Source organism: Pezoporus wallicus, unplaced genomic scaffold, assembly GCF_028554395.1.
Source record: "Pezoporus wallicus isolate ANWC-B61680 ecotype Strahan unplaced genomic scaffold, APGP_CSIRO_Pwel_v1 contig_229, whole genome shotgun sequence".
NCBI classification, from domain to species: Eukaryota; Metazoa; Chordata; class Aves; order Psittaciformes; family Psittacidae; genus Pezoporus; species Pezoporus wallicus.
The window spans coordinates 3,077,930-3,093,843 of record NW_026638360.1 but is presented as its reverse complement, the minus strand read 5'-3'; the positions used below and the strand labels follow the sequence as shown (position 1 = coordinate 3,093,843).

Sequence of the window (15,914 nt, the reverse complement as noted above, 5' to 3'; positions counted from 1 at the left end):
GGACTGATTTTTCTCCCTGGGTGGGGATACAGTACTTCAAAAACTAGAAAAGGATTAAAAAAAAGTGTCTCACCTTTGCCTGCTCTCGGTGTTGGCATCTTCCTAAACAGGGTGAGCTGACCAGGAGATATTTTTGCCTTTCCTTACCACTCAGCCCTATTCTCACACTTGCAGCTGGCACCAAGGTGGAGGACTTTGCAGAGCACATTGTGGCTTGCATTTATTCAGCCTGAGTTCAGTCACCCAAAACCTTGCAGGTCTATTTTGAAACATTATTCAGTCTCTGGAGTTTCTTTTTTTTTTTTTCCTTCTCTTACTTCTGACATCATTTCCTGAGTGCTATATTCACCGAGCTCTGTAGCCAGATCGTCTTCTCAGCATATGGTGCAAGGAGGTCTTTAAAATGGATTTCAGCTCTCCTTTTACTCTGCAGTGCTTGCTGGTGATAATAACTGTTACTCATGGTAAGTGGGATTTTTCTTTATGAAGTTGGCACAGATTGCCTAAATCGGCAGACACCTTAATTTTGCTCCAAGGTCTCTTAATAACTCTACCAGGTTTGGGGAGATGTCAAATAGCGTAAGTACCAATACATGAAAGGGGTAGTCAGACTAAAGTAAGACAGATTTTTTTTTTAGTAAACGAATGATAATTAACAATAGAATGCTTTCTCAGTGTACTGCATCTGTCGAAGCATTTCAGAAGAGAACGTAAGGTCCTTGTAGGCAGAACGCTGGCTGGAGGGGCTAGGGAGGATGTGGTCCCGCTCCTAATGCTTGGTGTGACCTCAGGTTAGTCCCCGAGCTGCTGCTGCCCTGCCATTTACCCACCTCTGATTTGTGTACAGCAACTTCACAGCATGCAGGATTACTGTAAGACTTGTTAAAGTTAAAGCTGCCACCATACTCTTTGTGTAAAAGTAGCTGTGCAGGCAGCAGTTGGTTTTGCTTTCCTCTGTAAAAGATCCATGGCATCGATGCCCAGAGTATCTGCCTGCACAGTCTTGCAGTTCTGAGGGTTGGCTGGGAGATGTTCGTGTCAAGTTTGAGGAGAGAAAAAATGAGGTGCTCAGCCTTTTGTAATGTGTGTGTGGTATGAACACCACTCCCGTGTCACAGGGTGGGGGGAAGTTTGCCTTTATGCAAGGCTTCCCACTCCTCTGACTTCCAATTACAGTCTGTCACTAGGGGTGGGTCTGTGCCTCTTGAGGTCTCACCTGTGCATTTGCCTGTCTGGGAGGCAGCTGAGAGGGGATGGATGGACACCACAAGCTTGCTGCCCACACTCTGCATCTCTCCTTTAGGCTCTATCACCTGGACCAGTGTGCTCAGTGGCAGCTCAGCAGTCTTCTCTGTGGGAATTCAGAGCCTGCAGAACCTCTCCAGTATGAGCAAGAGGGACATGAGATGCTTGACAAGTGTCTCGAGTGATACTTTGCTGGCTAAGTGTGGCACTTCTGCCCCCAGATGCCTGAACTTCTGGAATGGCTCTCTAGTGCTGAAGACTGTGGAGAAAGAGGACGAAGGAAAATATGAGTTTGTTTTTCACAACACCACCAGAGTTTTTACAGTGCAAGTATTTGGTAAGTAGCCTACTTATCAACAAATAACATTTGAACTTGTGAGCCTGGCTGGAAGCTGGTGCCTTGAAATTCTTCCTAAGTGACCACTTCAGCTTGCGGGAGCTATAGGTGCCTCTGGAACAGCTTTGTAAGATTCTGACACCTCAGGGAACAGTAATGGTGAGTGTAAATAAAGGATGCTTGTTGCATCTGTGTTGTCAGTCTCTCCTGTCTGTTGAGCCTTGAAGTAGCCAGTCAGTTGAGCAATGTGCTGGTTTTCCTGCTGTAAGAGATAACAGCACGAATTTTTTGTGAAGTTGAGCCTACAGTATGTAGACCTGTAGCTGGAATGGACTTCAGTCCATTTCTAGAGTACTCTTTCTGATGGCTCTCACAAAATCTCTCACTGACCGAACAGCATTTTTGTTGCCTGTGCACACACTTCCTTAAGGAGTTAACTCTACCTTGCTTGGCTCTGGAAACTGAACTGGCCTTGTGCGCGTCTGGGTTGAGGTGTGCTGGGTTATTCTCCTGCTTCGTGCAGCTGAGGGAAGGTGCTAAACAAATCCAGGTATGACTTTCTGATTTTTAGGTGCCTCTGAGCAGCTTGGAGGTCAGTACCTTCTGGGTCTGTTCAGAGACCAGCTATAGGTTTCTTGCCATGCCAGTATCCCTGCTGTCCTCCCTGTGGCCTCAGAATTGCTGCTCCCCTTTGTGTGCCTGCTCATCCATCTGTGGAGTGAGAAGACAGATGCAAAATCACTTCTGTACCAGATCCAGCTCATTGCTTGTATTAATATGAAGAAGGCTTAAATGGGTTTGCCCCCTGCTGAATAGTGCTCCAGAAAGTCAGCGAACGTTGTTCTGGTCCTCATCTCCACCATTCCTTTTGCAGGGCTTTCACTTAAAAAAGCTTCTAAGGGAGATTGAAGCGTATGAAATTGTAATGAAAATGTCTGAGCAAACTGGTCTTAGTGAAGACAAATGAATCTTTAAACCTTTTGTGCGCAAACAGGCGGAACTGCCATGGAGAGTAGATCAAAGATGTGACTCCTTGGCATGAAGATCAGGGACTTAGACTGGAAGTAGGCAAAGACTGCAGAAGTGTCCTGGATTTAACCTCCATTTCAGTGAATTTGCTTTGGGAACTTCTGTCTCCTCCTTCTTTTCTGTTGCCACACCTAAGTCAAGGAAACAATTTCACAGCAAAGATAGTCCTGAGGGCAGTGAATTTTAGCTGAAGGTAATGTCCTAGTTGAACAAAGTGATTTCTGAGCTTATTTACATGGATGTTTACATCAACATTCTCAGAGTTACTCTTACTGTCTTAAAACCATATTATTTCTCTGTGTAGTCTGTATTTGCAAAGTGGCAAATTTAGGAAATAGGCTGGCTCCTTGTAGTAGACAGAAAGAGAGAAATTCAGAAAAATGTAGTAAGATCGATGAATCATAACTTCATTTCAAACTGGCCTAGTCTGGGTCATCCTATCTACCTGCAGGTGTCTGGTACCTATGTTGGACATGATTTGTACCAATTGCTCTCTAAAATAGAAGAAGAGGCACAGTGATAACAAAAGTACAAACCTCTGGGGGAGGAGAGGGCTGAGTCTCTGAAGCTGGTTACCTGTTGATTACAGAGGAAGCCCCTGGATGGCATATGCTTTGGGTGTTTGCACCATCCTTTCAGATCAGGGGCTTTTATATATCATGTTTTCAATTTCAGTAAGGAAAATGAAGAAACACCAGATTTTCATGGCATCCCCGAAATAGGTACCAGGAGTCACCAGCAGGGTTGGATGGGCACTGCTAACCATTTCAGGGCTGGGGGTAGGCACTTAGGAGTCTGGTTGTTTACTTCTGTGCTCCCTGGCAGTAAATGTGGTGGTAGTAAGGGGAGCTCCTGTCCAGCTCCTGTTCACTGCTGAGTTGGTTCCTCACCTCTTTTTTTCCTTCCTGTTCCCATTGCCCTGTGCTGTGTGTGACCAGAGCCAGCCATTGGTATCCAGTGCTTTCCTAATGGGACTGGAGAGTTGTCTTGCAACGTGAACAGCAACGAGAGCGCCAGCTTTCGGTGGCTGCTGAATGGCACCGTGATGAGTGCCCCTGAGGCTTGTGTTAAGGATGGCGGGAAGAAGGTTCGCCTGGACAAAACCGGTCCTGGGGAGTTTGTATGTGAGGTTTACCATGGGAACAGTGTCACCAGGACCAGGCCTGTTTTGCTCTCTTGTAGCTATGGTGAGTAATGGTGTCTCCAGAAAACCTCTCTTTTGGTCTCTTGCAGCAGAAAACTAATGAGTTGTTGCTGTCAGAATAATACCGAACTCTTCTGTCATCTGGCAGCTGCCTTCCCACGTCCTCCCTTTTAGGAAATTTCCCCTTGACTTCCTCCTCCCTCCTGTGTCTTGGGATGACATAGCCTACAACCACAGAAAGGATGAAAATTTGTTCAGGAGGTCCTTTTACCCAGCCCTACAGCAAGGATGGATTGCCATCTGTCCATTTTCCTACTTCCCAGTGATGGAGACCTTGCACCCTCCTGTGCACCAATCCTCTATGCCAGTTTAGAAACATGAGCTGCTATCTACCTGACATTACCTGACATTACCCAGACAGCTTTCCAGTTTCTGCAACATCCCTGTAAAAACATGTCCACTTGTTCAGCCCTGTTGCTGCTGGGTTCAGCTGAGGAAAAACCTGCCTTGTCTTTTTTCTCCTTATTTAGGCCAGCTGCACAAAGATTTACCAGTCTATACAAATGTCTCTCCAACAGCCCTACACCATCAGAGGTGTGGTAAAGAGACAGTTCATTTAGTTATGAAATGTAGTGGATTTTCTCTCTGTGTCTCCGCTCAGATATGTAGTTCTGTGATAAGGCTATGACTTCATCCATTGACAAGCTATCCATATATGCTGAGTACTCTGCTGGAATGAGGCCATGATTTAATGGGACAGAAAATCAAGATCCTAGGACTGATCAAAACTGCCAGAACTGCATGATGCATGTGTTATAAGCTCACATTCAAACAAACAAATTATTAGATAACCTTGGGTGTGCACACCAGCATTGATGGTTTTTCTCCTCTCTGGCAGTGAAGATGATCAACAAAACCACATCAAAATAGCATAATTCTTTATCTATAAGATTTTGACAAATTTAGGTGTAATTAATTTAATCATCTTTGCTACTAAAGAAATTGTACTGTGCAATAGCACTTAGCATTTTAGAAACTGAGGCATTCCAGGTCCATAGCAGCTACTGTCTTTTTTTTTTTTTTTTCTATAGTTGGCATACAGTTGGTGTGAAAGCAAAATTACTGACATAAACCCTATTTCATGTGTACTGGCATTCAGCGGAAATGCCGGGGGCTCTTCAAGCCTGATCATGTTGGCACCACTGGCCAGTCTGTGTAGGTTTGGCACTTGTGATTGTGGAAAATGACCTTCATTTTGTCTGGTTAAACTGGTCAGAGGTAGTGTAGTCAGACCCAAGTGGGTTGTGGCACTGGAAAATGAGGATGTGAATATCCACAAGCTGTTCAGTCAAGCCCTGTGATAAAACATGCAAGTGCTGGCAGTTACCATTGTTTGTTCTGGGTGGCTGCCCAGTCCCCGGGTGTGATATCAGTTCCCCATTTTCTTTTGAAAAGCCCACAGGGGAAATTAGTGATAGGTCTGTTGGGATGGACACATGCATGAACACAGATTTGAAAGGGTCTGAGAGCAAGAGCACAGCAGAGATTCAAGTTTTTAGTCACTAGACGCAATTCTGAATACTAGTAAAGTGACTTGAAGAGAGAAACAAGTTCAGTTAAAGATTAACAGATTATTTTTGTTGGTTATTATTTCTCCAGGCAAAGTGCTGAATATAGTTTTGCACTGTAGGTATGAAATGTATGTAAAAACAGTTATTTAGGCAACCTCTTGGCTGCTGAAATTGATTTTGAATAACAGCTTAAAACAATTTGACAGAAATACTGTAAACTGATCAGGCACCAAAGGACTCTGACCACCGGGATCTAAAGCAGAGGTTTCAGAATATAACAAGTCAACATACATAAAAGGCTTTTATCGGTTCATTACTTTTTTTATTACTTGTTTATTATAGATTTTTAGCGCGATATTTTATCTCAAAAAGACCTTTTTAACAAATGGCAGTTTTTTAGGAAAAAACAGAAAAAAAATCCAACATATATTTATACTTCTGACAATATGCTCTAAGATTTTATCAAAAAAGGAAATGAAATTGTTAGGGAAATTATTTTTCATTTGCTGAAAGTTTAATTGTAAGTATAGATTTTTTTTGAACTTGGTAACTGTTCCTAAAGAGGCTGGAACAAGCACTCCAAAAATACTGAGTATGTGTGGTTTCACACACAGGAGGAGCTGTGTACCCTTGTTTTTACTGTCCTGGTGAGTGTGTGAACTGTAACAGTGTGTAGTATGTCCTGGAACATTTGAAACACTTCCCAGCCTCTGGGGATATGCAGCAATTTGTGCATATGGGGTCTTGAAAACAGGCTCTATGTGAGCCCAGTGGTTTCTGCAGTGTGATGCTATACAGGGGTGCATGCAGCCAAAAAGAAGCCAAATGATTAAAAAATGGACTGTGTAAGCTCACCTAAGAAGTTTTAAGGACTCTGCATTATGGTGATAATTGAGCTGTATGGGGTTGTTTTTTTTTTTTTTTTTCATGTGGGAAGAAGAGTTTTCCTTCTGGCTGCCCCAGGTTGGAATAAATTGTTTTAGAGAGGGAGCTAATCTGGGATAATCTCTCTTCTGCAAGTCTGTGATGCCCTCTACCCGCTTCCTTGCTCAGCAGCAACATATGTGCAAGGCTGACCCATCAAAGCAACCCTGAGCAAGGGACTCTGAGCTGGGCAGTAATTACCACTGACTTGTGTGTGGCCTTCTGCTCAGCCATCTGTAGCTTTTGCCTCCTGCTAGGTGTTTTGAATGATCTTGGTTGGGAAGGGCAATAAAGAGAAATCCTTCCCCAGGCGGCAGTGAAGCTGGTTTATTAAAGCTCTGACTCGGGTGGCTGAAGTCTGTGGTAGCTGAGAAAGTGATCTTTTATCAGACTTGCTTTGAGTTTGGTGTAGTCATTACATGGTTGTTATAAGTGGGTTCTCTGGGCCCTAGCACAAGCTCTGAGGGTGGATTCTGCAGCTTTTCTTTCTGCAGGAGATGCTACCTTAGGTAACTATCGTTTTCTCAGCTGTCAGTTTTCATAAACCTTGTTGAAATGTAGTATCTTTCAAATCACCACCTTTCTTGTTAAATTTGTTTAAAACTTATGAATTATCTTAGATGTTACTGGTCAGAGTAGGTCGAAACAAACGTGCATAGCTTAACCAAGCAAGTCTCTTAATAAACAATCCCATACTATAATTAAATGATGTGACATAAGTCACGATGTGCCACGGTTCACAGGATCAGCTCCCCGCATCCAAACCAAAGCAACACTAATGTCCACATGCTCTAACCTGGCTGCAGGATTTCCCCCCTTTGGAGGAAGTAGCTTGTCTGCCCTGGTAACTAACAGTGCCATGTTCTTCTTGCAGGAGACCTGCTGCAGTATCCGTGGTTCATCTACATCCTTGCAGGGTGTGCAGGGGGTGCAGTTATCATGGTGGTGCTTGTATCCTCAGTCATATGTTGCTGCATGAAAAGGAAACACAAGTTCATCCCAGTGCCTTCAGGTGAGTGGAGAATGCTGTTTCCCCCTGGAATGAGCCTCAGTGTAGCCTGAGGTTAAAATAGCCTCAGCATAAACGGGTCTCAGCTGGGTCACTGCTTGTCTTCTAGCCAGTCCTCCCTTGTCCTGGTGGAGCAGAAAGCTGCATGCCGATGGGCAACTATTGTGACCAGCAGGGTGTGGAATTAAACCTTGCTTTTCCTTTTTTCACCTCACGCTTGCCACCATGTGCTCCTGAAAAGAAAGAAACAACAGAATCTCTTCTATGGGCAAGAAAATTGAGCCTCATTCATATGTAATCCTGAAATGACCTGTAGGCTTCTGATGGTAGTCCTTTGCCAACACCAGTCCCTGACTGCAATCTGCCCGTGCCCAGTGACGTCACCTCAAGCTGTGATCCTGCCAGCCTGCCCAAGCTGGTCTCTGACAGGTTGCTGTTGACCCACTGTACACAGCATCCGTCTGCTCTGGGAATGGAGCCAGTGCCGCATGAGGAGGGGATACAAGCATGTATTGGTGGTCTGGCCTTGCAATGGATGTGCTGAGGCTGCTGGGATGTGCGGGACCTCTGTTTCAAGTTTCCGGTTTTGGTTTTGCAGAGGAGGAGAAAGATGACAGACTAACAATGTCCATGATCTCCAGTGAAAGTGTGAAGAGCCCCCCCAGTGGAGACCAAGTTGAGGCTCAAGCTGCCCAAATTGACTATCCTCCAAAGCCTGGTGGGTCCAGTGACTTGATTTAAGTTGGACAGATAGCTTGTTTAGGAGGGTGAAGGACAAAAGGGATGTGTGTGGCTGATAGGGTAGGAGCTGACTATTGAGAGGGGCCTGGGACTCACTTGGTGAGTACATGCTTGGAAGGTGCTACATTTTGTCCAGACAACAGGAGTTGCAGCAGGTCATTTATCAGTACGTTACTCATGCTTGGCTTCTACACAGGTGTGGCTCTTGCCCTCACCCAGCTGTGAGTTGTAATGGCAGCCATCCCAGAAGCATCCCACACAGGGTACGCTGGCAGCCTACAGACTGTTCCAGTACCTCATGTGCTAAAATACGCATCTCAAAAACAGCACCCCCCTCAAAACTTAGCACATTTCCTGCAATTTTATCATGCCTCCTTCCCGTTACTTCTCATCAGTAACATTTTAGAAGGCTCAGCATTGTTTTTGTAAGCAGTCATCTTCAGGAAAGTGTCCACCAATATGCTGATCTGTAAAGACAGCTAAATCCCATTAAAGTTGGAGGTTCATGTATTTCATGGAATCATAGAATGGATTGGGTTGGAGGGGACCTTAAAGCTCATCCAGTTCCAACCCCTGCCATGGGCAGGGCCACCTTCCACTAGAGCAGGTTGCTCAAAGCCCCGTCCAACCTGGCCTTGAACACTGCCAGAGATGGGGCAGCCGCAGCTTCTCTGGGCAACCTGTGCCAGTGCCTCAGCACCCTCACAGGGAAGAGTTCCTTCCTAATATCTAATCTAAACCTGCCTTCTTTCAGTTAAAGCCATTTCCCCTTGTCCTGTCACTACATGCTATTGTAAAAAGCCCCTCTCCAGATTTCTTGTAAACCCCCTTTAGGTACTGGAAGGCTGCTGTAAGGTCTCCCCTGAGTCTTTTTTTCAGGCTGAACAACCCCAGCTCTCTCAGCTTGTCTCCGTAAGAGAGGTGCTCCAGCCCTCAGATCATCTTCATGGCCCTCTTGTGGACTCACAGGTTCATGTTCTTGTCCTGGGGGCCCCAGAGCTGAATGCAGGGCTGCGGGTGGGGTATCACAAGAGTGGCATAGAGGGGGAAAATCACCTTGACCTGCTGCTCATGCTCCTCTTGATGAGGCACAGGACATGCTTGGTTTCTGGGCTGTGAGCACACACTGAAGCTGACTCATGTTGAACTTTTCATCAGCCAACACCCCCAAGTCCTTCTCCTTAGTCTGCTCTCAACCGTTCTCCTCCCAGCCTGTGTTAGTGCTTGGGATTGCTCTGACCCAGCTGCAGGACCTTGGGACCTTGCACTTGGCCTTGTTGAAACTCATGAGGTTCGTTAATTTGGGACTACAGTGGGAATACAATCATGTTTTATATCCTTCAAAGGAATAAAAACTAAAATCCCACGACTTTAGCACGTGTATGGTCAAGAAAGTGCAGTGGTAAAAACCTTTCAGAAATCTCCTGTTCTGTAAGTGCTTGATGTTAATACTCCACTTTTTGCGTTATGTTTCCCTCAATTTTTTTTCACAAATGTGTATGCTGGCAGCTATCATCACCTGAAGTAGGCCTAGCAGAGACATCATGAACTGGAGGTCATAGCATTGTCTCAGTACTACTGTCTCCAATTCTGGTGTCTTTCACTGTACCAAGCGCATCCTCTCAGCAGCTCAGCTATGTTTTATGTCTAACCTTGGATGCTGCTTTGCTGTGCTTTCAAAATATTAAATACTGCTCATGGATATATTGCAAGAAAGAAAAAAAAGTAATTCAGGTCATTGTTTAATATTATTCTTAAACTGTAGAACTTTTTTTTAGCAAAAGATTTACACATTGTCAGCGTGACTGACAAAGTATCTCACATTAAAGTTTTCTACAAATAAGTAGAAAGCAGAGGTGTGTATTTAAAGTGTTCAGGTGAGAATATATTAAATGTATGCTGTTTCCCAGCTTTAATTACTCAGATGTAACTGTGTATATTTGGCTTTAGTATTTTTATATATTTGGGACACCAAAGTGTCTAAAGCTATAATGGACAACTCAATAAGTGAGTACTTACAAAGAAGACTGAAATTTTGCTTGCAGACACCTGGGTAGAGGGGACTGAGCGGGTTAGGCAGCCAGCAGCATCAGGGGCTGGGGAAGGGTTTCCACAAGGGTGAGCATAGTGCAGGCATTTAAACCACCTCTCACTTCTTCTCCAGATGCTGCCCAGACTGATCAAGATGTTGAGCCTCAGCCACTTGTGGAAGAAAACTTGGCAGTGGAGGTGGAGGCTGAGGAAATGCCAGACCCAGAGGTCATAGTTGATGTGGAAAGCCAGGAAAATCCCTCAGACTGTTTCCCAGATCCAACCGATGACTGATCTGGCATGCTTGCTGTTCTACCCTGCCTTGAAGCCTACAACACCCATCCTTTGCGTCCCATAGTCCCACTATGTGTAAGAATTAGTCCAGGAAATTTTGGCAGGGGAAAGGCATGAGGTGTCAGGCCTGCTAACTTCATTTAAAAAGATAAATACGTATACAAGGAAAAGCAGATTCTTGGCTTGAAGGCCACACTGCTGTGGGCTGCCAAGTTCTCTAACAAACAAAACTGGGCAGCTCGTTGATGCTTTGCCTCTTAATAGACCTGCAGCTAAACTGTGGAGCCCTAGAGGACAGCCTGAAATAAGACGGGCAGCTCCTCTGCTTCCTGCCACCTTATGCCTTGCCATGTCTCTCACAGCCAGCAGCTCCTGCAAGGGGCAGGCATGGCAGGCAGGTTGGGATGGCCTTCCAGTCCCAGACAGAAACAAGAACTTGCCCGAGATTTCCTGAGAAAGCCCCCTCCTTCAGAGATTTCAAGGCATTTTTCACAGGCCCTCAGAAAAAAGCTCAATGGAGATCTCTGTGTGCTTGGTTTCTATCTGAATCACTCCTCTGAGCTCCAGCCCCTTTATGATTTGTTCACCACTTGCTGTTTGGGACCAAGAGTGGTGGTGGTGGCGGCAGGGACTGCTGTGTGCAGACCCTAGGAGGTGATGGCTTGCTTGCCTTTTGATGCCCTGTAATGGCTTTCACCAGAACCTCACTGCTCAGGTTGTGAGTTAAACCAGCTCCATCACTAGCTTGCTTGCTTGCAGCAGGAGGGGGCCTGGGGTGTGTAATTTTGTCAAAAACGCTGATTATAACACTGAGATCATTTGTCAGTGCAAGCATTAGTGCCTTTAGTGTAATGATTTAGCTACTGCAAGCTCATAAAGCAGGCCATCTACCTGTACATGTAGGCTTTTTCAGTGCTGTGTTACTTGGACAGGCAGGAGCCATTCACAGACTCTCTTAGGCAAGTCTTACTGCTATGCAAGTCCTGTTCTGCTCAGGAGAGGTTTGCAAGTAGAGTAGCTGGGGTAGACTTGCAGGGAAGAAGGATGAGGTCAGGAGAGGGCAAAGATTCTATCCCAGGCAGCAGGTAACTGAGTCTCTGGCAAGCTGCCCGGGGCTGCAGGGTTCTCGAGGCACAAGGAGTACTGCAGATGCACTGCCAGAGCAAGGTATTTACTGTACAAGTGCATTTTGGTAGCTGGAAGTGAGACATGTTGGTGTTAACCTAGCCCTGTGGGCTAGAAAGGCATGGTAGAGTGAAGAGAGAGATGGTACAGGTTGAGGCTGAAAGGAGCGGGGAAGTGTGTGTTGCATTCCTCTCTTCCCTTCTTTCATCCCTCTCTTTCCTTTTGTTCTTCTTTTATATTGTGCTGATATTGTGCCATGAATCCCTTGGAAACAGATTTGAGGTATGCCTTGTAAATGTCACTCAACAAGGTCTGCGAGTACCCCAACAAAGTAAAAACCAAGCTGAAGCCACTTCTCTCCCAGGCAGGGAGCTGGTGGGACTGCTGCATGCTCACCTGAAGTCTGCATGTCTGTGACCATGGCAAAGCTCTGCACCTGTGACGCCCAGCCATAGGTGGTTGTTCTTGTTGTTTCCTTGTCTTGTGACTCTGTTTAGAAGATATTTGGATCTTGTGTGCTGTGTTGGTGGTGATTCAGCCTCTCCGCTTTTTAAGGCTGCTGTAGGAATCAGATTTTCCACACTAAAAGGAAGATAGTATTTCTTTTCCTCATGGTGCTGTTCTAGCTCATTTCAGTGCAAACATTCCTCAAAGGCTGTGAGTTGAATGACAAAAATATGACGCCAAGTGCTTGGGGTGGCAAGTGCCTGTAAGCAGCACAGTGGCAGTGAGTGATGCTGGGTGAACAGGAGCTGCTGTCACCAAAATGGGAGGACAGTCAGCTTTGCATCTCTTCTGCACTTTCTGCCAGGGGCAGACAGGGGACAGTCGACTCCAGTACGTGCTTCGAAGGGGGGACATTTCTTTGGGCTGCTCTGAAGTAGAAGCCAGCAGTGTTCTGGGTGCTGCGGGTGGCAGAGTAGGGCCACCCTTGTCCTGCTGGGCTGGTGCATCCAGACTTCAGCTTTTCCTAGTGCTGCCTTGCTTCTGTCAGCCCTGGGAGGGCTGGGGTGCCCTATTAGCACCACCATTTTACCACTATTAGTGTAACCCCAGTCCAGGAAGCATTTTTCCCATTGAGACAGGAATCTGAAACTCAAGATGGCTTATGGGGCACATGGCTTTATGAGGCATATGTCTATGATGACATGGCTGGTTTTCTGTCCTTCCTTGCTGAAGATGCAGGCAAAGGTTTCTGTTACCGTGAGGTGAGAAGTCCACCCTGCGCTCTTCCTTTAACTGTATGTGTTCATGTCCAGCTATTGTTCTTTTTTGATGGCTTTGTTGTCCCCATTATGCTTTTGTTCCTAATAAAGAGATCTGTTTTCTAACTTCTTTTGGAAATGTTTAAGTTCTGTTATTTAAGAATTGTTTTTTTATGGGTTTCACTGAAAGTACAGTCTAGTTTCCAAAGTTTCACCCAGCCAACTGAAGGAAAGGTGGTAACAAGTTACTGCTGCCTTGGGTAGTGTGGAGAACAGAGATCATAAGGACATTTGTCACAAAGAGATCACAAGAAGAGGCTGTAGGACAATAGCATGCAACTAGTCCCTGATGGAGTGTGTGGGCTAATGTGTCTGCACATCTGAGTGCATCGGCAGCTCACCAAACACTGCTCTGGTGCCTTGCCCAAAGTGTGAGGTGCAGGGAAGGGACTCAGGGAGATGGTCTTGTTTTTCCCATCTTTATCCACCTGTGTTTGCGACACCTAAGACACCTTAGCTGTGAGAGAGGATGCTTGACTGCATAGCTCCTTTTGAAAAGAGTGTGGTGGTTTAAGCCCAGCCAGCAATCTAGGACCACACAGCTGCCCCCCCACTCGCCCTCTTCCTCCCCCCGCTCCTGGAAGTATGGGGAGGAGAATCGAAAGAACTTCCACAGGTTGAGATAAGAGCAGTCCAGTAACTAAGGTATAAAACAAACCACTGCTGCTGCCACCAATTAATAATAATGATAAGGGAAATAACAAGGGAAGAGAATACAACTGCTCACCACCTGCCAACCAATACCCAGCCCAACCTGGGCAGTGATCTAGCCCTTCTGGGTAACTGCCCCCAGTTTATATAGTGGGCATGACGTGCTGTGGTATGGAATACTTCTTTGGCTAGTTTTTGTCAGATGTTCTGTCTCTGCTTCCTCCCGGCTTCCTCTCCTCCCTGGCAGAGCATGAGCCTCACAAAGTCCTTGGTCAGGGTAAACATTACTGAGCAACAACTAAAAACATTGGTGTTATCAGCATTTTTCTCAGGCTGAAAGTCAAAACCACAGCACTGCACCAGCTACTAAGAAGGAGAAAAATGACTGCTACTGCTGAATCCAGGACAGTAGCAGTCATGCTCATCCTTAGATAAGTGGGCCCAGATGGTACATAAAAACAATGTCCTGGTGGTTTGTGATCATATAAATCCGTTAACTTTACCAGTACAGGGTTAGCCCTGGAACAGTGGTGGGACTTGACATGGGTGATTGTGTTTTGCAGCCTGTGAACCCAGCACCTCAAGGAACCTCCTGCCTGAATTTGCAGTTGTTTTCAGCCTGACTATGGTGCTGCATCACCAAAGGCAATAGTGAGATACTTCCATCAGAAAGTATCTGGCAGAATAATGGGTATGGACATATACAGGGCTGTCAGGAATTTGACCAGAAACAGATGTCTCTGCTGCTTTTCTGGGACTTCTAGTGGCCCAGATGATGCTGTGCCATGCCAGCCCTACACTTGCTGGTTTGCTGAGGCAGCCCTTGGTGCCAGGGTGTCCCCAGGGATCTGTGGCCTCCTGTGGGGAGCTGGTTCCACAGATAGCTGACAGTCACACTGTCCTCTCTGGCCACTTGTCCTGGTTGGAAAGACTGGGAGTAGGGCAGAGCCCATCCTTCTGCTCAGAGGGCTGGCAGGAGAAGGGGAGCTCCATTCTGCAGGAAATGAGGATGATTTGGGATATGTTTTTTTACCACCTGGAAAAAACCACCAGTGGTTTATAGTACTGGGCAGAATTGATGTTTAGCTTTGTATCCATGTCACTGTTTTGTGGTAGGAAGAGAAAAATTTCCCGCTGCATGCAGCAAATGCTCAGCAACAAATGACACAAAATGCAATTCATAGTGTTTTCATTGCAGTTTGTGAATATAAAAAGAGACAGAGGATGATCTTATTTGACATATGACATAGGTGAAAGCAAAAGCTGAAAAAAGATGTGGTGTATAACAGGAGCAGAGAGAGGGAAATGATCCCTTCAGATTTTTTTAACATTCAGGATGAATTTCTACCAACAAAATTCTCACGTCAGTAAAGCTCCCCATCCTAGTTATGAAACAGTTTGTGCCCTTCTTTCCAGCCTTGACCCCAGGCTGCTGTGCCTGATGTCCTGGTGGCTGTGTATGTAGCCCTTGGAGTCCTACCTCCAGGCAGGGTGGAGTGAGGTGCCCCATAGACTTCCATAGGTAAGCACACAGAATCAGTAACAGAAGTGGGCAGGAAGAGCAGCATCACCTACGTCTGTCTGAGATGGAAGCAGAATTTGGTGATGTGTCATCACAGAGGCTTGGATTAGCATTTGGGTATTGTTTGTGCCTTCATCCAGGTTGCTTAGTGCTGGGGTGCAATCAAACCCTGCCTGTACAAGGCTAGCGATGGTGAAGTTCTTGAGCATATGCGATACTCCCCTCTTGTCCTCTGGTGTAAAACAGGCTGGGAAACAACATCATTGCCCAGTGGGGACCCTGTGACCTTTGACAACCAGTGACTGCATCGGTTTTGTTCACAATGAGCACTGTGTTTCCTTTCTGCAAGGAAGGTATGTGACTCATCTCTTAGGCAACGGATGTGGCTGGAGACAGTAGGGGAGGCTTTACCAAGAACCTAGAAGGTCCTTAGATGAAGCCCTTCTAAATACTTGTACTTTTGCAGCAAGCAAATGGAGGTAGGCATTGTGTTAATTATATCAAGATTAATTTAACTTTGGTATGACCAGTTAAGACATCTCTTTGGGCTATGCAGGACCACTGGGAAATGTGGGTTCTTTCTAGCTGGCCTCCCTCAGACACCACTTGTGTGGCTCCAGGCTTGCTGATGGGCTCAAGTGGAGCTCTTGTCCAGCTCTGGGACTGAGAGACTCTTCCAGCCATCTTGATCACCAGCAAGAAACGTGGCTGAATCACACAGCCATCCACTGTTGATAGGGAATAAAGAAACTGCCTGTATCAAAGCAGACTGACTACAGAGCAACAGATGTTGAATGACAAGGCAGATGGGGTGTGGGGGAGGAGGGATGCAGAGACACCCCTCCCTAAAGTGTTCAAATATGGGTAAACCCCTCAGAAGCTAGACAGCAATTGCATTCAAATATCATGTGAACAGCCTGGGGCAGTTCTGCCCATGCAAGCCAATAGCATCATGGGCACCTTCATGAAGGAGTTTCTCACCTCAGCCAGGAGGTCAGATTTCAGCCCCAACAGCTCCTTGTTCCT

The 15,914-nt window shown here is 45.9% G+C and overlaps 1 protein-coding gene across 1 annotated transcript; it reads left to right on the top strand.

The window, feature by feature from the left end:
* Positions 1–314: 314 nt before the first annotated feature.
* On the top strand, positions 315–10,844 carry LOC130599773 (uncharacterized). The gene is made up of 6 exons (XM_057410521.1): positions 315–464; positions 1,304–1,582; positions 3,550–3,798; positions 7,125–7,262; positions 7,858–7,977; positions 10,165–10,844. Exons 1-6 carry the CDS (start codon positions 404–406, stop codon positions 10,323–10,325), a joined length of 1,008 nt encoding a protein of 335 aa, XP_057266504.1. The 5' UTR covers positions 315–403; the 3' UTR covers positions 10,326–10,844.
* Positions 10,845–15,914: the final 5,070 nt, after the last annotated feature.